The sequence below is a fragment of the Arachis stenosperma genome, chromosome 2 (genome assembly GCF_014773155.1).
Source record: "Arachis stenosperma cultivar V10309 chromosome 2, arast.V10309.gnm1.PFL2, whole genome shotgun sequence".
Classification (NCBI taxonomy): Eukaryota; Viridiplantae; Streptophyta; class Magnoliopsida; order Fabales; family Fabaceae; genus Arachis; species Arachis stenosperma.
The window spans coordinates 106,518,937-106,542,220 of NC_080378.1; the positions used below are offsets into that span (position 1 = coordinate 106,518,937).

Consider the following 23,284-nt stretch of genomic DNA (forward strand, 5'->3'; position numbering starts at 1 on the left):
GAGATGGTCCATTTCGCGTTCGCAGGTCACGGGTTGGTCCAACTCGTGGTCACCCAACTTGAGATGCCCATTTCGCTGCCGCCGCCACAGATTTTTGCCATTTCGTTTAGGCTAGGCTTGACTTGGAACTGTGTCAGATTCTCTGGCCCATTTTGTGGGTGGCGGGAATGAATTCGAGGCCAAACTCAGAATTTTTGTGTTGGCTTAATGGTTGAAACTTGAAACACCACCTACTGTGTAAGCTTGGAATTTTGAATTTTCTATTGAGTACAGTGTTGATCTGTTGAGAGTGAAAATAAAAAATTTGGTAAGTTCATCACTTCTAATGAGTTGTAAGTATTGTAAGACAAACCCTTATGCATATACAAAAAATTAACTAAATAAATTAATTATTATATATTTATATATAAATATTATATATAATATTTTACATAATTTTTTAGTTATGATATATATACAAAAAATTAACTAACAATTACTAAATTAGTTATTATATTAACATAAAAAAATTAATTATTATATATTTGTATATAAATATACATAATATTTATATATTTTTAATTAAATAATTAATAAAAAAATAATCAAACTTATTACTATAGTAAAATAATTATACTTATGATAGACGAATAATCAAGTTTGTTTACAGTAATATAATAAATTTTGTTTATGAGATATCAAATATGCATTTTTATATGTAGTGGTTGATTAATGTTTGATTTTTAATGTCTGTGTAGCAATAATTGGTTGTAAAATAGTATGATTTTGCATCATTATAAAGTTTCTAATGTTATATAATTAAAACTTTTTATTATTACTTAAAAGTGTAGGTTTAACTTCGAATATAATTTGTTTTGTAGTGATAAATCAAGCTATAGACAAAATTAGACATTCAGTTTTTAATGAATGGAATTCTGTGTATCATAAATTAGTGATAAATAAAGAAAAACAACCAAAAAATGCTACTAATATAAACAAAGTATGGAATATTCACCACATTCAACAACAAAAGATCCATAATTTAAGTCCTTGTGTTTGCATTTCGCAAATGGACAAATTAGCTAAACAACTTCATTCCAACACCAATTAGATCCATGAACTCAAATCAATTTCCGTACATACACCTCAATAAAAATTAATTTAATTTTCTTTATAGTAAAATTTAAATAAGTTCGGTATCTAAGTTTGTTGTACTATTGATCAATGCTAGCGAAATAGAAAACAGTAACTTTTTAAAGAGAAGGTAAACACTTTTATTTTCATATTATTTTCCTATATCTCTATTATTAATGGAATAAAATTTTGAATTTTCATTAACTCATTACCTCAGTTGACATATGGTTGACACCGACCAGAAAGTCCAATGCAAAATGAAGACTTGAAGCTCCCAAAAACGACAATTGGAATATAAGATGAGAATAGTAGCTAAAAATAGAAGTTGAACTTGAGGTTTTGTAAAATTAAATAATCAATTATCATAATAATATATCTGCTATAATATAATAGTTAATCTTGTATTAAATGAATAATAAAGTTGTGAGAAAGTATAGATAAATAATATTTTTTTGAATAATGTAAATAATAAATTAAAAAAATTAATTTCAAATTTTGAATTAACTAAGTTTAATCATAATAAAAAAAGTTAATTTTAATTTTAAAAATTAAATTTGAATTAATTATGTTTACTCTTAATTTTGATTTTTTTTATTTTTGCCACAACTCTCTCTTGTAATTCTTGTATCGCCTGTTGTCTCGTTACTTATTTCTTATCAACTAAGTCGAATGTTCATTTTACTGTGTATGCTGATAGTCTTTTCATTTTAAAATGGATGTTTATTTAGATATATAGTTGGTATTTTAGTTGATTTGTTTGATTCTGCATGCACATGCTCCACAGGATGTTCAAACTTTAGTTTCACCAAAATCATTCCACCGCCCCAGTCCCTGTGACGACGCTCATCGCCGCCTCCCATGTGACGCCGCTCACTGTCGCCGGCACGAACTTGTCAACGCCGCATTCGTCCGCCGTCACCGTAACAAAGTCACCTTCTCCTTTTCTGTTCCGCTGCCGCCCCAATGTACTTTTGTCCAGCGTCCTCCCCAACGCCGCGTCCCTATACCCAATGTGGTCGTTGTCGCAGCCTCGAACTAGCACCGATCGTCATCTTTGCCCGCGTCTTCAACAGCCAAACCCGATCTGGTTGCGCCACCACTCTCCCACCTATAAATCTCCTGTGTTTTTATCGCATTTGTATTTTTTTTTTCAAATATATATTGAAAGGAGAAAAAAATTGGAGATTTTCTTTGAAATAAATGTGTTATTGGACCTACGCAAACAGAATTGCAAACTTGTTAACACATTTATTTCTTATTAATTAGTAACTAGTAAGTAGTAGCTATACAACCAAACTTTAGTATAGAAACTATTCTGATTATATATAAATAATATCGAAGGTATCAATGAGAACAATCGGTTCAACTCGCCCTAAGATTTCAAATGATGTTAGCTACAATGTTGAGCTACTATTCTCAACTTACATTCCAAACTTTTGATCAATTGAGTCAAAACTGCTTTGTCTTTAGTGCAAAATTTTTTTTTTTTTGGCATTGGACTTTCTTGTTTGTGCCAACCATATTTCAGCTGAGGTAATGTGTTAATGAAAATTTAACATGTCAAATTAATAATATAAATATGGAAAGAATATGAAAATAAAAATGATACTATAATAGTGTGATCATCATTTTATAGTTTGCATTGAAGTTTGAAAAAACAAATTGTTTACCTACTCTTAAAAATGTTGACGCCTCTTATTTTTTGCTAGCATTGGTCTTTGGTCAATAATACAACTATACTCTTATCAATTATATATTTTATATTTAATTTATTATTTATATATAAAAAATCAGTTATTAAATCAGTCATTTAAATAAAATATATATTAAAATATAAAATATATATTAAAATAAATTAAATAATATTTATATTTATATATAAATACATGATAATTAATTTTTTTATAAATATAAATTTTTATTTTACATTTTAATATGTATTTTATATAATTAATTTAGTAACCGATTTTTTACATTAAAATAATCATATGTGATGAAAGGTCGTTTTTGGAATGGAATGCAGGGTTAATTATCTTTTTATGTTCCTTCGTTTTCTTTGCTCATGCAATTCAGCAACATAGAAAATACTCAAAATAGTATAACGTGATATCATCAAGAGATACCAACTGGCCACATTGATTAATTGGCAACTCCTTCACTCAAAAATTAAAACGGTCCTGAATAGTCAAAAGTCAAAACCTACTTGTCCATTGTTGGTTGAAAAAAATAAATTGTTACATTTATCAATGCTGACTTTTCACGGTGTAACTAATTAAAGAACAATATTAGCGAATTAAATTTTTTTTATTAAAAATATTAGTTAATTTTTTAAAAATTATTTTAAATTTTGTATTCTAAATAAAAAAATCTTTTAATTTTAAACTTTAAATTATAGATTATAAATTTTAGAAAAATTAAAATTAAAAAAATTGACTAAAATTTAATCACTAAAAAAAAAAATTAAAAATTCGTTCTGTATTTTTTCTTAATCAAATAGTATGGTTATTATTATAATAAAAATGTTGCATGAGTAGTTATAAAAATAACAAAGTACATCCATCCATCGTCCATGGTAAAATCTCACTTATAAAAGCAACAAAATAGGTCCATATCAAATCTCACTTCATCTCAAGCATAGTTTCATTCATTATTTCTCTTATTTACATTTCCATAATCATGTCAATCATAAACATTCATGCTGCACTTGTTTGTCCACCAGGCTTGGGTCACATCATCCCTTTTCTTGAACTTGCCAAAAAACTAGTGTCACACAAGAAAATTACCAAACTTACTATGTTCCTATCTTCAACCAAGAACAACTCTTGTAAGCCTCAAATAGCAACAAATATTATTCAATCATTAATGAAGCCTGACCTCTTTAACATCATTCATGTCATTCATCTCCCACCTATTCATGTTCCTACTAATACAAACACAGGAACAAAGCTAGCCATCATAATGAGAGAATTAATCCCACATCTTTGTCATGAAATCTCCACCATGACATCACCAAAACCAACCATTCTCATCACAGACCTATTTGGATCACTAGTGATGCCCATTGCTGAAAAATTCAACATGTCAAAGTTTGTTTTTTTCAGTTCTAGTGCTTGGAATGTTGCACTTGCACTTCACACCCCAACATTAGATGAAGTAGTGGAAGGTGAGTACAGAGATCAAAAGGAGTGTATCCAAATTCCTGGTTGCAACCCCATTAGCCCTTGTGATTTGTTCACTCCAATGCTGGATAGGAATGATCAATTGTATCATGAATATCTCCAAATTTGTGAGCAGATAAGAAAGGTTGATGGGATTTTTGTGAACACTTTTCATGAGCTAGAGGCTAAGACAATTGCAGCACTAAGAAGTGGAAAAATATCTAAGATACCAGTTTATCCAATTGGGCCATTGATTAGGGAAGCTAAGAAGCAAAATTGTGATGATGAAAATAGAAATTATGTTATTGATTGGTTAGACAAGCAAGAAGAAGAGTCAGTGATATATGTATCATTTGGTAGTGGATACACAATGTCACATGAACAAGTCAAAGAGCTGGCTTTGGGTTTGGAGCTAAGTGGGAAGAAATTTGTTTGGTCTTTAACATCACCATCTACAAAAGCTGGGGATGATCATTATCTCACGGCAGGCGAGGATGTCGAATCGAATGGCGTCCCTAAATCTCAAGCATCAATCAGTGTTTTCCCAGATGAATTCTACAGGATGGAAGGCAAGGGATTGATGGTAATGGATTGGGCACCACAACTGGAGATTTTGAAGCATTCATCAACTGGAGGGTTTTTGTCACATTGTGGATGGAACTCAATACTAGAGAGTGTGTCATGTGGGGTTCCAATTGTGGCCTGGCCTCTGTTTGCAGATCAAATGATGAATGCTGAAATTATTGCTAAAGATATTGGAATTGGAGTTCGATTGAATGTGACACAATCTGCAAATGTAGTTGGAAGTGAAGAGATAGCAAAAACTATATGTAAGATAATGGATAAGGAGGACATTGAAGGTTGTGCAATGAGGAAAAGGGTTAAGGAGCTTAAGCACATAGCAGAAAAAGCTTGGTCTCAAGATGGTCCTTCCTTTTGTGAAATGAGTCAAATGACAAATGCATTTGTGAGAATAAGTCAGAGTGTCAGACACATGGGGTGTGATCAGTGACAACATTATTCTAAGCTTTCTATTAAAGTAATGATAAAGTAGTTGAGAGTTAGTAGTTTGTTAGATGAATATTTATGTTGGGAGTTAGTAGTTAGTAGATGAATATTTATGAGGTTATTGGTAATATCTTTATAAATAGTGTGATTGTTGTCCTATTTAAAAATAGCAACTTCAATATATATATCATTTTCTTTAATTCTAACTCAGTTTTCTTGTTATCAGAATCATGTATTTTCCTTAAAGATGATAAGCGGTTAATTTTTCAATGAGAAATTACCATGTTTCTTTTTTTTCATCTAAATATTTTTTTCAATGCTTTTTTCTCTTTGTTCTTGTTATTGATTTAATACTTTCTCACATCACCAAATAATCCATTCTTTTCGTCTTGTCCTTCGGAGTCCAACCGTCTAAAATTATGGTCGTTGAGAACTAAAAAACGAACCTTTACGCTCCTCTCAAAATTTGTTATCACCATCACTTTTTTTTTCCTTTTTCTCTTCTGTTTTTCTCTTCTTTACCGTCCTTTTTCTCCTTCTTCTTCTGCCAAGAACCACCTTTTGTCCGCACCTTTTCTCCCTCTTTTTATCTATTTGTTCAGCTCACCGCCGGTCACCTTGCGTCTGTCGTCACGGTATCCTCGCGTCCCCTTTCTTCTTCTCTTCTTTTTCTTCCTGCTTCTCCCCCTGGTTATCTTACTCCTGTCTCACTCTCAAACGCAGAATCAGAGTAGTAACCCTGTTTTTCCTTTCCGTTATGACCAGAATCATCAACTCGCACCACACGCATCTTCCTTCTTCCTCTACATCACCGCGCTGCACGCATCTTTGTCTGTGCTGCCGCGCCACACGCGTCTTCTTCTGTGTCATTGCGCTACACGCATCTTCCTTCTTCTTCTGTATCACCACGCCGCACTTGTATACCTTGTTCCTCTGTGTCACCGCGCTGCACGCATCGTTCTCTGTGTTTTGAATCGTCTTCTCTCTTTCAGTTTGTCACTTTTTCAGGAGTTCTATCTGCATTTTTCTTTTTGCAGTTCTATCTTATTAGTTGTTTTTCAATAAATTTCAAATTCAAGTTCTGACACTTTTGAGGGAGCATATTAATATAATGATAAATAGTTAAGAATTAGTAGATAAATATTTATAAGATTAGTTAATAGCATCTTTATCGTATAAAAATAACAACTTCAATATATATTTATCATTTACTTTAGTTTTATCTCTATTTTCTTGCTATTTTCTATGAAAAAATAAAGCATTATGGTCTTTTTTTGTTGCTGTTATGCTTGGCGAAATATGAGAAATTGAGATTAAAGTTATCCCTTCAAATTTTTCAAATGAAATATCAATTTTGTTTAGATTTTTCTTTCCAATGACACAGTGCAAATCAGTACTATATTGTGTTACATGATACACTATTGCTTAAGGTAACAATTTTACTATTTTAGTCAAACAATTCCAAAATAAGTATAAAACAAACATTTTTTAATTTGAATACTACCTTTTGGCACATTTTTATTTGTTATACTGAACTAAACATGTATCAAAAAGTAATAGTAGAACTAACAAAGAAAAAAAAAAGTAAAAAATATATTGGTTTACATGATGATTCTCTATTAACTTTTTTCATAAAAATCACAGAAATGATAGAATTAACAAATTATTTTCAAATTCAGTGAAACTTCATCAAGTAAAATGAAAATAATAGCGGTAATTCCTAAGGAAGGAAAATGTTATTAGAATGAGATAGTTCTATCCAATTTAATTTCAAACAAATAGAGAAACTTATTTCACTGTAACTACCCCTTTCGAAGAAAATATGAAGGCAACAGAAACAGAACTTCGTGCCCTTCCTCACATTCTATGTGCATATTCCATCCAATATATGAATTTCAAATATTTGAGTTTCATCCCTTTGTTTTTTTTTTTAAAGATAAATATTATTTTATTAATATAAAATAAAAGTGTTTCTATAAGAAAGTACAAAAGAATTGGATATTCCCATTTATCATCAACTATAACTGAAAGACTAAGAGCTTAGAAAAGAGTAAAGTAAGAATAAAGTAAGAGTAAAGTAAGTAAAGAAAATTAGCAGCATCTATCAGGTATGGCTCACGAGTTCACGCATTAAATTGCTGGCTTTTTTCACTATCTCTGGTGTTGGGCTTATTACCTTCTCAAAAACACACCGATTCCTCGCTTTCCAAGTGCTCCAATACAGCGTCGCTATGAGGAGTGTCTTTTATCTATCGTCGAATTGAGCTGCTGCCCAGAATAAGACTCGTTGCCACCAATTGAAAAATGTCTTTTCTTCTCTCATCTAAGGTTATTAAACTTAGGCTCCATATTATTGAAGACAGGGGGTATTGAAACAAAGCATGAGAAATTGATTCAGCTTTCAACATGCATCTTGGACAAGTGGCAGAAGTGGATGCGAATCGGCTGTGAACTTGTTGCAACACCGGAAGTTTTTCATGAAGACTTTTCCATAGAAAAACCTTAATTTTATAAGGTAATTTCAATTCGCCAATGTCATCCTCTTTTACCATATCACTCTTTGTGTCCTTCAGCAGATCATGGCAGTTTTTCACCTCGTGTCCCAATTTTGCGCAATAGGTACAGAACTTTCCAAGTCTCTCATAGCGCAGTGCCACTTCTACCTCCTTTTTATTAGGTTCTGCCACTATTAACTGATCTCTCACTTGTCTGGTAGTATCAATATTGATTTTGGCCTTGACAATCATAGTTTTTTTGTCTCGCATTTGAAATTTACCTACCTCTAACACTGTGTCCAGTTTCTCTCCCAATTTACGTCCAACTTCAAGGGTTTTAAACGATTCTGGCAAACCCCAAAATTGAATCCAAACTGAAAAATTGAAAATAATCTCTTCATCACAGTTCTGATCTTCTTTCCATCTCTTGACATGGAGTACATAATCTTTGAATAGCCATGGAGAACCACGTTCAACACGCAAGACATCCACTTTTTTATTAAAAAAGAATTGGAAGGAATTATCCCCTTTGTCACTCACGCTAAATCCTTCCGATTTTCTCATATAGCCTTTAAAACATTCTCCGTGGTTCCAACTGAGAAGGTTTTGGAAGCAAAGAGTTTGCCGTAGAGATTATTGGAACAAGCGTTAATACCTTCTGATATATTTGTCCCTTTCAGTAGAATCACATTTCTACTTCCTTTTCGATTGTCTTCCTCAATTTGATTTTCATTTCTCGTTGTCTTCACATATAAATTACGTAAATTTGTATTGAAATTTAATTGACGTTGATAATATAACTTTGACGACAGTAGAAATTCTGTTAAAAAATCCTATCAAAGTAATAAAAAATCCTAACAGAACAATTTGAAGGAGTTTATTAATAGTCAAATTTCTTTTATTAATAGTCAATCATCCCTTTGTTAACATCCAGATAAATGCGAACTAAATTATCATCGCAACATCCATAATAATCAGGATCAACCCTTTTATATTTGTGTATTAAAGAGGAGAAAAGTCAATAAAAGGCTTTTTTTGCACCGTTAACAATTAAATTAAACATTTAAGAGCTAAAGGATTAACTGCATTTTCACTGTTTATTAATGACGGTACGAAATTAAATACATTTGTAAAACTCTTTTATATTATATATTAAAATTAAATTTTTATATTAGAGTAAAGTAATAATTAAATATTTGATGATTTTAATATAAAATTAATTAATCTTAAAAAAATGTTAATTATGTCTAGATAATGCGAAAAGAAACAAATTATTTATATATTTTATTATTTATAATAGTGTGTATCTTATTACTATTATATAAATATAAAAATAATGTAGTTTTAGGTAATAAAATTATTTATTATCTTTTAAATTTTTATATAACAATATATGTTAAAACACAAATATACATTGAAAATAAATTAAACTACACATGTATTTATACAGAAATATATTGGTGGTTGATTTTAGTGTACAGTTAGCATTTTTAAACTTTTTATCAATTACTCTTATAGTCTTATTTACTACGAATTATATCAAAATAGATAAAGTTTCGTTCCAAAAGTTGTTATCTGCGTGACAATTATTCATAAATAGACACGTCACAATAATTAACAATACATATAAATGTCATCAATACATTTTACGAGATGAATTAATAGAAAAACATAATAAGATGAATTAATAGAAAAACATAATGGTGTGTATTGTTTACTATAGAAAAAGAATTAAATTGATACTTTTTATCTTCGGAGAGTAATTAGTCTAAATTCAAAATTTTCAAAAACTTAATTGTTACTTTACTTTTTATATTATTACTAAAATTAATGTAATATTTTTACAATTTAATCATATCTTTAATTTTTATTTTTATAAATTAAATTATATTATTAAATAATAAAAAATATAACCATCATTTTAATTTTAATTATACTTTTTACTTTTTAAATATGGTCAAATTTCACATTCATATCATGTATATAATATCAAAAATATTATTTGTACACAAAAAATAATTAATTACTAAAATTAGTTACTAATATATTTGTATATAAATATATAATTTAATTTATTTTTAATATATATTTATATTCTAACATATATTTTATACTGATAATTGATTTTAGTGGCTAATTTTAGCATAGTAGACATGATATACATAAATATTTATAGCTCACAACCCAATTGGCAGAGCATAGAGTTCAAACCCTTCATCAATCATTTGACTTCAAAAATTCATTTTATCTTTTACTTTCACATCCATGGCCCTCTCAAACTCTCATCATCATCATCATCATCATCATCATCATGTTGCACTCTTTTCTTCACCAGGAATGGGTCACATAATCCCAATTCTTGAACTTGCCAAACACCTTCTCACACACCAAAAAATCACTATTACCAAAATAACCTTATTCATTCCTTCAATCAATTCATCATCATCCAAAGCTGAGAAAGATGTTCTCCAATCAACCATAAATCAAAACATTTCAATCGACATAATCCACCTTCCCCCAATTGACATATCCAACCATATTAGTAATAACGTTCTTGACCCTAATAATATTGTAACCTTAGAGACCAAGATAGCAATCACAATGCATGAAGCACCAAAACTCTTTGTAAGTGCAATTTCCAACATGAAATTCAAACCAACCATGATTATCACCGATTATTTCCTAAGCCAAACTCTTCCTCTAGTGAAGAAAATGAACAATATGGAAGTTCCTATGTACCTTTTTGCCCCAACAAGTGCATGGCTTGTTGCACTTGGTTTTCACTCACCAAAGTTAGATAAAGAGGTAGAAGGAGAATATCATAGCCATGGAGAGACACCAATATTAATCCCAGGTTGCAAAGGTATACATCCTAGTGATTTGTTCCAGATGATGGAGGACAGAACACATAGGTTGTATCTTGAGTATCTTCTCATGTGTGAGGCGGTAATCTCTCTCATAATAAACTCAATAATCTCTTGATGAAAATATGCTTTGACTTGTTATAATAATTTTTTAATTTTTAATATGTTACTAATCGTTATATCTTATGCAAGAATATAGCATATACAATTGAAGTTTGGATGATGTCTATGTTTGTCTTTATAGCATGTTAAATTAAGCTTTTCGTTACCAATTATTTAGTTGGTGTAGTGGTGAAAATATCTAGACCACATAATACTAATAAGGTCTTTTAATATTATTATCAGAAATTTTAAACAGTCAATAATATAGCAACTTTTTAATAATTTATTAGTTTCTATATATAAGCTTTTATGGTGTAGATTCAAGTTCCCATCATAGTCATCATGTGGGGGCTTTCTCTATATGTTCATAATTTTTTTTTATTTATAGGTCCAATTTAAATAAATAACTTAATTTTATTCTTTTTAAAAAATAGTTTAAATAATAAATATTTATATTAAAATAATTTATAAATAAATTATTTTGTATTTAATTTTTTAATTTTAAAAGTGTTTATTTTTAAAAAAATCTGATAAAAAATTTTTATTATGAGAAAAGTTATTTTTTTTTTAATTTTTTCATAAGTACTTAAATAGTTTTTTAGAAAGTTATAATTTAATTTTAAAAATTGCACCAGGTATTAATACTATTATTTTTTATAAATAAAAAATTAAAAAAAAATTTGAAGCTTTGCAAACGGATCTATAGTATAGCTAGGTTAATTTGAGTACTTAATTAGCATTAAATTCTGAAGGGCTTCTCTAACAATGTGACGTTGTACATTGTCTATTTTGTTTTCTGAAGTTTTGCCCTTTATGGGTAGACTCTTCACTTATCAAATAAATAAATAAAAGTTGAAAAACTAAAAATAGATAATTAATTAAAAAAATTTAGAGAATAAGAAAAAATATTGGAATTAAAAACACTCTTAATAATATATAGAATTTAATTTTAATACATTCATAATATAAAAAATACATAGCTATTCAATTATGTTTATATATTTAAAAATTAGTTACTTTAGTTGATGTAAATAAGGAAAAGTCTAGGGGCTAGCACTTTTTTAACAATCTGGCCAGCATTTAACTATATAAAAAAAGTGAATGATCTCTCACTATTGGATGTAATCTCACACCATTAAAAATACTATTAATGGTCAATTGATGGTTACAAAACACAAAACTTGTTGGCCCTAGCATTAATAATATACTATTAGATGAGTGTACAAAACTCCTTTGCACTATTATTGCATAAAAATTAAATTAAAAATATATGAAAAAACCGTATAAACATATATACATATATTTGAAGAAAAAACTATCAAATAACATATTAACATCCATCTTGTGTTATCCATCTTTAATCAAGCCTCAAGCCCCATTGTTTGTAATTTTTTTTTCTTTATAAATAAATATGTTAATAATAACTTTAGTAACTTATATATATTTGGAACAGTTAACATTGGCTGATGGGATTTTTGTTAACACATTTGAGGAGTTAGAGCCTAAGACACTTGAAGCACTAAGAAGTGGAAAAATAACAAAGGTACCCATTTTCCCAATTGGGCCAGTTATAAGGGAAACTAATAATAAACAAAATAGAAATCATGTTGTTGATTGGTTAGACATTCAAGAAGAAGAGTCAGTGATATATGTTTCACTTGGAAGTGGATACTCAATGTCACATGAACAAATCAAAGAGATGGCTATGGGGTTGGAGCTAAGTGGTCAAAAATTTGTTTGGTCTTTGAGGCCACCATCCACAAAAACTGGGAATAATAACTATTATCTCACAGCAGGTGAGGATGCTGAAACAAATAAAAAATGCCACTCATCAGTGCAAGAGGCTTCAACTCAGATGGATATTGAAAAGGTAATGTTCAAATTTTTGTGTGGATTAAGGGTTTGTTTGGGTAAGTTTTTAAGAAAATATTTTTTTTTAAGTTATTTTTTTTAAAAGATATTATGAAAAAGTAAGTAATTTTATGTTTAGATATTTTATATAAAATTATTTTTTATTTATCAATTATGTTTGAATATAATAATATAAAAATACTTTTTTATTTATTTATTATATGAAAAATATCTTTTTTTTAAGAAAAAATTTTTTAAAAAAATGTAAATTACAACTTCTCAAAAAAGATGTTTTTTTTATTTTCTAATACTTTTACTTTTACTACTAAAAATTTGTTAAATATACTAAAAAATAAAAAAAATTATTAAAAAAATATTTTTTATTAAAATAATAACATCCAAACAAACACTAACATAAGTTAATATAATATCTCATTGTGTTCTATTCTCCTCATTCCATAATATCTATCTCGCTTGTGATTCTTAAAGTTTCAAAATGTTTATCCTATATAAAACATGAATTTAATGATGATATATTGACAGAACAACCATATTAACTGTATAGTAAATTAGTTATTAAAATTAGTTATTGATATAAAATATATATTAAAATAAAAAAATATATTAATAAGTTAAATAATATATATATTTATATATAAATATATAATGATTGATTTTAGTTACTAATTTTAATGTATAAATAATATTTTTGTTGATATAATATAAAAAATTTTACACAATTTAGATTCATATAATTAGATCGATGACCTTTTAAATAATAAATTTATAAATATTAGTAACTTTTATTTATGTGACAGTAAACTTGTTTGTATAAAATATTTTATACTAATAGTTTATGAAAATTAAATTAGTATAATATTTAAATAGTATTAGTTTCTTTTTTCTAAATTTACTCCTAATAATGATGTAATTTGAAGAAAGAGAATAGTGTAATAACAATTGTATTAATTGAAATTTGTCTTTTTAGGTGAGATTAATTTAATTTGGTCTGTTCACGTAATTTCTACTACTATTATCAATTTTTTTTCTTGGTCCTTGTGATTTTTAATTTTTGGCAGATATTATAAAACAGAAAAAGTATACTCAAATTTACTATTTGTCAGAATAATCAAAATATATTATTCCTACATAAACTTCTTGTTTTCAATAAATTTAGATAATCCTAAAAATTTGTTTCTACTTGTTATTGTTCATGCTAAAGATAGAATTAAATCAATCCTTATTTTTAAAAATTAATTTTTCATATTATTTTCTTAACCAAATATTTTTCAGATAAATGTAGACGACCTTATCCTTAAAATCGAAAATAGCAAAAAAAATGGTGCTACTAAATCTCAAGAACCAAGTGATTTTCCAGAAGAATTCTATAGAGTACAAAGCAATGGAATTGTTGTAATGGATTGGGCACCACAGTTAGAGATTTTAAATCACCCATCAATTGGAGGGTTTGTGTCACATTGTGGATGGAACTCAATCATAGAGAGTGTTTCATGTGGTGTTCCAATCATTGGTTGGCCACTATTTGCTGAGCAAAGGATGAATGCATCAATGCTACAAGATGAAGAAGTTGGCATTGCAATTAGATTGAATGTGGCAATGTCTACAAAGATTGTGGGAAGTAAAGAGATAGGAAAAGCTATAAGGAAGATAATGGATAAAGGGGATATTGAAGGGTGTGCAATTAGGAAAAGGGTCAAGGAGCTCAAGCACATAGCTCAAAAAGCTTGGTCCCATCATCATGGTTCCTCTTATTTTGCACTTTCAAGAATCGTTAACTCAAATGGTGTGTCATAATTACTCATTGGATATTGGACAAGAAATCTTTGTTGGTAAACCAAACTTATGTGTTTTAGAATAAATAAACTGTAGACACTAGACAATCCTATGATATTGTTTACTTTTCCAAACAATATTAATAAACAAAATAAAAATTGAGGCATTTTTCATAAAGTGCTGGCCAGCTGAGTTTTAATCTGCCATACAAATTTTTGATTTATCACTTGGGATATGGCTGGGTGTAGTGTGTGTGTGTTTTCCTATGTCTGAGGTTTATGGTTTCCATTTTTTTTTTTTTTGACATGGCCCATGGACTTACGATTCAAAAGTGGTAGAGAAAAACCGGATAACATAGAATTAAAAAAAGTCGATAGTGTGTGTGTGATGTAATGTCTAGATGTGAAAGTTGTTCGATCTATCTATAAAAAACTCCTCAATGGTAAATTAATATGGGTTAGTCTAATATTTAGTTTATGGAGATCGCTAAGTAAATAATGACTATTTTGAACAACATAAATAATTACTAATCAAATAAAAATACATTACACTTTTAAATTACTTATCTAAATCTTAAGAGTAAGCACCCAATCCGGTCATTGTCCATTTTCACGAAGGACAAAGCGATCACTGTCCAAAAAAAAGGAATACTTCGACCCTCAACCTTTTTTATTTTGGGACAATCCGATCCCTCTGTTAAAAAAATTATTTAAATAATAATAAAAATTGGTTTTGTATGTATTTTGTGGGGGTTTTAAACCTCCGCAAACTATTAATAAGTTTGTTTTTGAAAAATTCCTTCACCAATGGTGGTTAAGTGAAGAAAAACTATCAATGAAAATGATGCCACAAAAAAAATAGTAATTGTAGTACAAATACTTTTTAAAAGAAAAAAATAACATCGAATAAGAAATGAAAAAAGAGAATTTTAATATTGATAATATTGGTATTAGTGATGATGACGGTAGAGGAGATAATGATGATTATAAATCAATAAAAATAATAGAAGTAGGAGCGATAATAATGAGGATGAAAAAGGTAGTGGTAGTAGTGGTAGTAATTAGCTATATTATTAAAAATAATTTTGTGAATGTTTAAAACTCTCACAAAATACAAATAAAATCCCCACAAAACTAATTTTTATTATTATTTAAATAATTTTTTTAACAGAAGGATCGTATTGTTTCAAAATAAAAAGGTTGAGGGTCAAAATGTCCCTTTTTTTAGACAGAAATCGCTTTATCCTTTATGAAAATGGACAAGAACCGGATTAGGTGTTTACTCAAATCTTAATATTAAAATAATAATCATCCGTACACCTAGTAAAATAAACATTCAATATATCTATATATTATTCACATTATTTAATATTTTTATTGTCTACCTATACTTTTCCTTAGTTTATTAGTATTCTTTGACCGGTTGGACTAAACAAAATCGGTGGTATAGTCAAGTTAAAAGAAAGGGGCTCATTTTTTTGTTAACAAAAAACTGTCGACACACAAAAAATATCGAGGTTCAAATCCTGGAATGAAAAATTTTAAAATTAACTAGTTATTAGCACACAAAATCTTTGTCTAATAGTTATGATTTTGTCTTGCTTTATATATAGATTTGAGAATTGGCTGAAGTTAATAATAGATGAAAGTATGACGTTATTAATGTTGAGTGTATAATGCGTAGTATGCGTAAATATTGTGATGCGTAAACTGTAATTAGATTCATAAATTGAGTTTTAATTTTACTTCAATAGTATTTAGAAAATTCACATCACTTTTATCTGGTTTTCGAAAATACGTATCAAATACAAAATACATCATTTCTTTTCATTTTGTTGGATAAAAAATAATGTTAGGTTAATCCTTATCAACTATCAATATAAAATATATATTAAAATATAAATATATATTAAAAATAAATTAAATTATATATATATTTATATATAAATATATTAATAATTAATTTTAATAGTTAATTTTAGTATATAAATAATATTTTTATTTAAATTAATATTAAATTATACATAAAGTATATATAAGTGAGGTTAATTTAGATTTAAGAGATAACTGATTTCAAACCGCTAAAGATATCGAGTATTTGATAAATGACATTGACGTTTCAAACATAAATTTTTAAAAAATACTACATATCTTTTAAAATTTAATTTTTGATTAATTTTAAAAAAATTATTATTATTTAATTAATTTAAATATCTATTTTTATATATTAATTATTTAAAAAATAAAAAAACATTCACTTTTAATTTTTTAAAATTAAATAAAAAATAATATTTAAAAAATATCTAATTACATGAATAAATTTATTATACCAACTAACAAACATAGTTGTAAAAATCGGACTGGTCGGTTCGACCGAAAAATTAGTGAACCGAATTCTATACCAGTCCGATCCAGTATTTGAACCACACAAAGAATTGAACCAGTTAAATTCGGTGTGAACCGATACGAACCGGTCAAAACTGGTGCGAATCAGTCAAAATCGGTAAAGTGGTCTGACCGAACCACTTGAAAAAAAATATTTCCAAAATGCTTGAGGTAGGGTTCAAACCCAACCCTGCCCTCAAGGAAACCAAAAGGCTCCACAACCATCAAACCACTATGTTTTCTATTAAAATTTATGCAAATTATAATACATATAGATATCTTTTATCAATAGTTTACTTTTATTTAATTTATTTTAATTTTAATTATAAATTTACTCATTCTTAAATTAATTATATTTTTATTTAACAATAATTATAAACTCACTTATTTTTTTATAATGATATAATATCTATTAATATTATTTTTTAATAAATACTTGTAGTATATAATAGTATAAAGGATATAAATTAATTAATAAATTATTAAAATTTAAAAATAATAGTTATTTTAATATAAAAACAAAATAAAAATATTTGTGATTGAGTAAAAATAATAAAATATTTATTATTTATGTTCCATATTGTTTTAAAATAACTTGATATTTTAAAATGTTAGTAAAAATATGTATTTTAAATTTTAATTTTAAATTTTTAACTATTTTTTATTTTTTGTTTACATAGGATCGAGTCAATTGATTTAACCAATAACTCAACAGTTAAACCAATAACTCAATAATTTAATAATCTGATCAGTTCGATTATCGATTCGGTTCTGACAACTATACTAAGAAGTGCAGTTGTCTCCGCAATGTTTACCTAAAACGCTATTGCAATTGTCATATCATACCTCAATTTGCCATGCAAAGTCAACGGTTTGAAGCTCCCCTTCATGTTATTCCACTTATCACCTGTCCTTATTTTAAATAATATGGTTAAGTATTTTTTTTATTTTTAAAGTTTGAAATTAAAATTAAAATTATCTCTAATCTTTTTTTATTATTAAAATAATTTTTAATATTATAAAATATTATAAAATTATTTTTTTATTTTAATCTTTTTATTAAATTATTTTTAATAATTAATATAAATAATAAAAATAATATTAAAAAAAAAAACAAAATCCTTCTCCCCACTTACATCCCACTCCCATACTTCTTCTCTTCTTTGCTCCTCATCCCCTTCCTCATACCCCCGGCGCACCCCATGCCCTTCAATTAAAAAAAAAAAAAAAATTCGGTATGGTCAAAAAAGAAATTACCTCACAATAATCAATCTTTTATGAAGTATTTTATTTCATTCTGATTGTGATGAATCATGTTAGGTTTGCCAAATAAGTGTTTAGGGAGATGGGCAATAATCGTCACTGCACGTGGATGTCCATGTCTTTACCCATCTCCCAAACATTACCACCAGCTAGTTCATACTTCAATCTGACAACAAAACCCATATAATGTATCTATGCATAGCATTACAAACAAAACACATCACTACTAACTACCATTAATTAGTGTTTGAGTCAAATTGGGAAGAAAGGAAAGAATGTTACTGTGTTTGAGCTTGAAAGGGAAGAGATACGGGAAGGGAGGGGTATGAGGAAGGGGATGGGGAGATAAAAAAAAGAAGAGATTCGGGGGAGGGGAGAGGAGAAGGGTTTTGTTTTTATTTTTTAATATTATTTTTATTATTTATATTAATTATTAAGGGTAATTTAATAAAAAAATAAAATTAAAGTAGAAAATGACGATTTTATAACGTTTTATAACGTTAAAGATGATTTTAATAACAAATAAAGGTCGGGGACGATTTTGATTTTGGCCTCAGATCTTAGGGACGAAAAAAGTACTTAACCCTAATAATAATAATAATAATAATAATAATAATAATAATAATAATAATAATAATAATTTGTTGAAGTTACTAATATCCGCCGTACACAATGCCGTTGTCGTTGCCGTTGACGGAGCGCTCTTCTTTGATTAGGTTCTCCTTTCTGTCGTACATTTGAGGGGCTTTCTTCTACTTCCGCAATCTCTCCTTTTTTTATTTATTTGAATTTTCTGTGTCACTTTTTGAGACTCTCTTCCACTCTCAAAAATTGAATGTTACTTCCTTTGAACCCTTAACCACCCTTATTGTTCTCAAAACATAATCTATGTCTAATACAAGGCGGGATAAAGTTAGACAGCCCCATGTTGAGAAAGATCCACGGATTTAGAATTGGAAAGCGTATCTTCGTTTGGAAAGTGAATCATTCACAATTTTTGTGGATAATTTACCCTACAATGTTTCGAAGAATGAATTGTTCCATATGTTCAAGTGTACAGGAAGGATAAATGACATCTATTTGGCACGTAAAGAGAAGTATGACCGGATCCATCTATTTATTTTTATCAGGTATACTACAAAAGGAGGGGCATTAAAAGCCATCAAGGAGATGAATGGAATGTGATTAAGGAGCAAAGAGATCTTTGTGGGTGAGGCCAAGTATAGGAGGAGGATTGATGCCCGAAAAAAAATCACTACGCACGATGAAGATGTCAGGGAGTCTCCTGATAAAAAACAGAAAAAAAGTAAAGGAAAGGATATTGAGGTGAACGAGAAAGAGAGAGTTATTTTGAAACACCATGGAAGTGAAGAACTAGAAGCTCAGAGGGAACCGTTGGAGATAGAATGAGATGCGGTGGTAGTGATGCCACAGGGGCTACGGGAGACAGAGCATGACAAGGATAGAAAGGTAATTGTCGCTGAGGATTTGGATGAGTGGCACGAGAGTTTTTTGAAAAGGCGAACAGATAATTCTTTGGTGTATCCGGCAATTATGGTGAGTGCGGAATCAATGAGATCTCAAACAATCAATAACGAAGCAATCTCTGAAAGAACAGATACTTGGGAATATGGGGATAAACGAAAAGAAGGGGTAGATTTGGTGTTGAACAAAAGTTCAGTTGGGGCTAGGTTGAAGCACATAACACCTAATATGTTAGTGGGGTGTGGCAGCGAAGTGGCTGTGTAGTGCGAAGAAGAGTACGTCATTGTGCGTTTTAAAAGGGCCTCCTTGCTGGCTGCTGCGGACGACGATGAAGAGAGGGGGGTGTGGCTCGTCATGGAGTTCGCGAAGGGGTTGATGCCACGGTGAACAACGCTGACGAGACAGATCTGGGAGCAGCGCAGAAGTCAGCTGCTGGTGGCGGAAGTGATAATGTTCGTGCTGAGCTTGATGGTATGGAGGGCAGGGAAGAGCATGAAGCCCCTGATGCACCCGACGAGCAGAATCAAACCGGAAAGGAGATTTTCAGAGGTGCAGAGAATTGTTCGAACAACATAGTGGAGGAAAACATTCCACCAAGTGTAGTTAATGAGACCCACACTAGTTTGGACGGGAGCGGTAAGCAGCATGTTGGCATATGTCTGATGAGGGGTGATGCAGTACAGGATTCAGATTTAGAGGATGAGAATACAGTGGTGCAGAAAATTGGGTTGGATGATGAAGGGGCTAAAAGGAACATGGTAGATTCAGGGACTCAGAGCAGGATGCAGACTGTGAAACTAATCAAGATGAGCACGGAGGAAGTTGGGATAAAGATATGGCTGAAAATAGGGCTTCTTGAGATCTGGCTGTCGAATCAGGAGCTGTTTTATATGACGAGGATGATGACATTATGGCTATTCTCCAAACTCAAAATGAAGTATTGGCACAAAAAAGAAGACGAGCAAAACAGAAAAAGAAAGTAAGAAGGAGCCGCCCCAAAAACCGAAATAAGGTGTGTAATAAAATTTTTAAAAAATTTTAGTTCGTGAAATATGAGGGGGTCTAGGGAGTGTTGGAAAGTGGAAAATGGTAAAAATTTAAGCGTAAAAATAATGTGAATATGTTAGGATTGATAGAGACAAAGAAGGAGGTGATTACAAAGTTTGATGTAGTGCAATTTTGGAGTAATGATGCGGTGTGTTTAGAATTTGTGGGATCGAAAGGTGTGCTTCTGAAGGTTTATTAATAATGTGGGATGTTATGATATTTAGGTTGAGTAATTGTTACAAAGGAGAGAAATTGTTGTGTATAGAAGGAGAATTGACAAATAATAATTTTCATTTGTGCAGTTTGCTTGGTGTATGGTGTGCATACAAGGGAAGAGAAGCTTGATGTGTGGGAATAGTTGAGTTTTTTATCGGAAATATGTCAAGTTCTTCTTTGCTACATTGGAGTCTTCAATGAGATTGTACAGTTGGAAGAAAGAAAAGGCGCAAGTGTGTCAGCATTATAGAACTGGTGGATATAAAGCTGAATGATTGTAAGTTTATGTGGTTCAGAGGTCAATTGTGTAGTCATATTGATAGAATGTTAGCGAGTTTGGTTTCATTGTTATCATTTGGAGCACTTAGTTGAAAAGGAATGACAGAATCTTCAGGAATTAAGAATCAGGTATTGCAGGGATAGTCAATAGGTCGATTAAGAGTTACAAAAAGCGAAGTGATATTTGATCTTTTGAGTGTTGATGACTTTTGTCTATTTAGTACTTTTCCGTTGATGATTCACCTTGTTGTGTTGAACTTTTTGTTTAAAAAAAAATAATTTGTTAAAGTTCTAGATTTTTACTTCAATAAGATCAAATTGAAAAGGAGACGTACAATACCCGCAAACGAAATTTAACTTCTATTTTAGCATCACAAAAGCATTTATATTACAATTGACAAGGATGACACATATAACTGAAATCAAAATAGTATATTTAAAAAATTACATCATGTGCCATTCATTGATATTGAAGACATGAGTTGTGCATTGATCCTTGAGGAGCTTATTCTTGATGATTTCGTTGCAAACACTAGCATGCAGAATAGGCCTATCTTTAAAAAAAAGTGTTATAAATTTTCATATCTTATGCCAAGATCGGCCACATATTTATTCACCAAAGTTATAAAATACACCTTGTGTATAAATTATAGGGAAAATGACTTGGTTAAACCAAGTACATTTGAAAATGTCCTGAATGTCCCAAACAAAAAATTGCAACGTCAAAATCTCAAATCATGTTTCTATATAAATCGAATTGAATAGATTCTATTTAGCAAAACAGGTAGTAAATCGAATCTAAATGATTCGAATTAGGTGCATTTAAGTTCAGTGAACGTAAATCGAATCAAAGGAATTTGATTTAGATATGAACGTAATTCGAATCAATTAGATTCGATTTATGGTTGAACGTAAATCGAGTCAATTAAATTCAATTTACACATGCAACCAGCATTAGAGTAAATCAAATGTAATTGTTTCGATTTACAAAGCAGGGAGGTGTATAAAAAGAAGCTGCTATACGAAATTTTATAGAATGAGTGAGATTTACAATGGCTAGTGATGAGAGTTTTGTAACTCTTGTGCACTACAGAGGGTCCATTAAGAAGAAAACGCGATCAGGAATTAAGTTCACTGACAAAGATCCGCTGAGTATTTTTCTCAAACCTTCGACAAGTTTTGCTGAGTTTAAGAATAGTATACTCCAGAGACTAGGAATGCATGACGTGAAACGGGTGGAGAAGTTGTCCTATCGAATTTTGATTTCCGTGTTACGCGATGATGTGAAGTATGATTCGTTCATTATTAACAGTGATGAAGAAATGCAAGTGTTGTTTCATTGTCGCTGTTAGTTTCCTGATGTGAGGACTCCGGAGTTGTTGGCGAAACTTGTGGATATGGCATCAAGTTCTGGAGGCTTGAACAGGAATATGCAGTCCACGGGACATATAGCCAACTCTAGTGAATTGCCTGTTGGATCATCGTCAGCAGTGCCGGTGATTGCACCTGAGCCAGACTTAGTGGCTTCACCATCGTTTGCCGTCAATCTAAATCGAAGTTGTGATGCATTAGTTGGCGAGGCTGGACCGTTAGGAGACGGTGATTTTGTGGCGCCCAGTTCTCCTCCGTGTGTTCCGGTATTCGGAGAGGTTGGAGCACCAGAAGGGGTTGAGGATGCATTGCAGGATGATGATGATGATGATGTGGAGCCCGCAACAATTTCTGCGGATGATAGCGAGGAGGAGACACCACGAACGAGTCCACCTGTCGGTGGGGGAGCATCTAATTCAGGTACTAATCAATACCCCCCCCCACTTCTCTGCTCTAGACTTGGATGCCATGGCACCTCAGGAGGATCCCTCTGTACCTGTTGGCTTTGGGGCAAGAGACTCGCAAACTACAGGAGGTATCTATGTTTCAGGTTGGCCAGCAGTTTCAGGATAAGGAGGAAGTCGTGCTTAGCATGAAGACCTATAGCATCCGCCGCGGGGTTTAGTACAGGGTATTGGAGTCAGATCACCGCAAGTACTATGGCAAGTGCAAGGAGTTCGGGAGCGAGTCCGTATGGCTAATCCGGGTCAGCCTCCACAAGGTCATGTGACGTGGCTCCAAGATCTCGGGATGAACCACCTGCACGACCTCCGCCAGGCTCTATGGCATCCATAGAAACTGTGCATTCAAGTTCAAATTGTTAGTCAACATAAACTAAAAAAGATTCACACACA

At 30.3% G+C, this 23,284-nt stretch overlaps 3 protein-coding genes across 3 annotated transcripts; 2 read left to right on the forward strand and 1 right to left on the reverse strand.

Annotated features, from left to right (window-relative positions):
- Nucleotides 1-4,113: 4,113 nt before the first annotated feature.
- Nucleotides 4,114-5,283, forward strand: LOC130963401 (anthocyanidin 3-O-glucosyltransferase 5-like). Its single transcript, XM_057889523.1, has one exon. It carries the CDS (start codon nucleotides 4,114-4,116, stop codon nucleotides 5,281-5,283), a length of 1,170 nt encoding a protein of 389 aa, XP_057745506.1.
- Nucleotides 5,284-7,528: 2,245 nt separating this feature from the next.
- Nucleotides 7,529-8,338, reverse strand: LOC130963402 (uncharacterized). Its single transcript, XM_057889524.1, has one exon. The coding sequence runs from the start codon at nucleotides 8,336-8,338 to the stop codon at nucleotides 7,529-7,531; it is 810 nt and encodes a 269-aa protein (XP_057745507.1).
- A 1,660-nt stretch (nucleotides 8,339-9,998) lies between these two features.
- Nucleotides 9,999-14,544, forward strand: LOC130961588 (anthocyanidin 3-O-glucosyltransferase 5-like). The gene is made up of 3 exons (XM_057887544.1): nucleotides 9,999-10,720; nucleotides 12,194-12,610; nucleotides 13,885-14,544. Exons 1-3 carry the CDS (start codon nucleotides 10,040-10,042, stop codon nucleotides 14,404-14,406), a joined length of 1,620 nt encoding a protein of 539 aa, XP_057743527.1. The 5' UTR covers nucleotides 9,999-10,039; the 3' UTR covers nucleotides 14,407-14,544.
- Nucleotides 14,545-23,284: the final 8,740 nt, after the last annotated feature.

Coding starts and splice junctions, on each gene's coding strand:
- LOC130963402 (XM_057889524.1), bottom strand. CDS start 8,338: ATGAGAAAATCGGAAGGATTTAGCGTGAGTGACAAAGGGGATAATTCC.
- LOC130963401 (XM_057889523.1), top strand. CDS start 4,114: ATGACATCACCAAAACCAACCATTCTCATCACAGACCTATTTGGATCA.
- LOC130961588 (XM_057887544.1), top strand. CDS start 10,040: ATGGCCCTCTCAAACTCTCATCATCATCATCATCATCATCATCATCAT. Junction 10,721..12,193: donor ATCTTCTCATGTGTGAGGCG/GTAATCTCTCTC, acceptor TATTTGGAACAG/TTAACATTGGCTGATGGGAT. Junction 12,611..13,884: donor CTCAGATGGATATTGAAAAG/GTAATGTTCAAA, acceptor AATATTTTTCAG/ATAAATGTAGACGACCTTAT.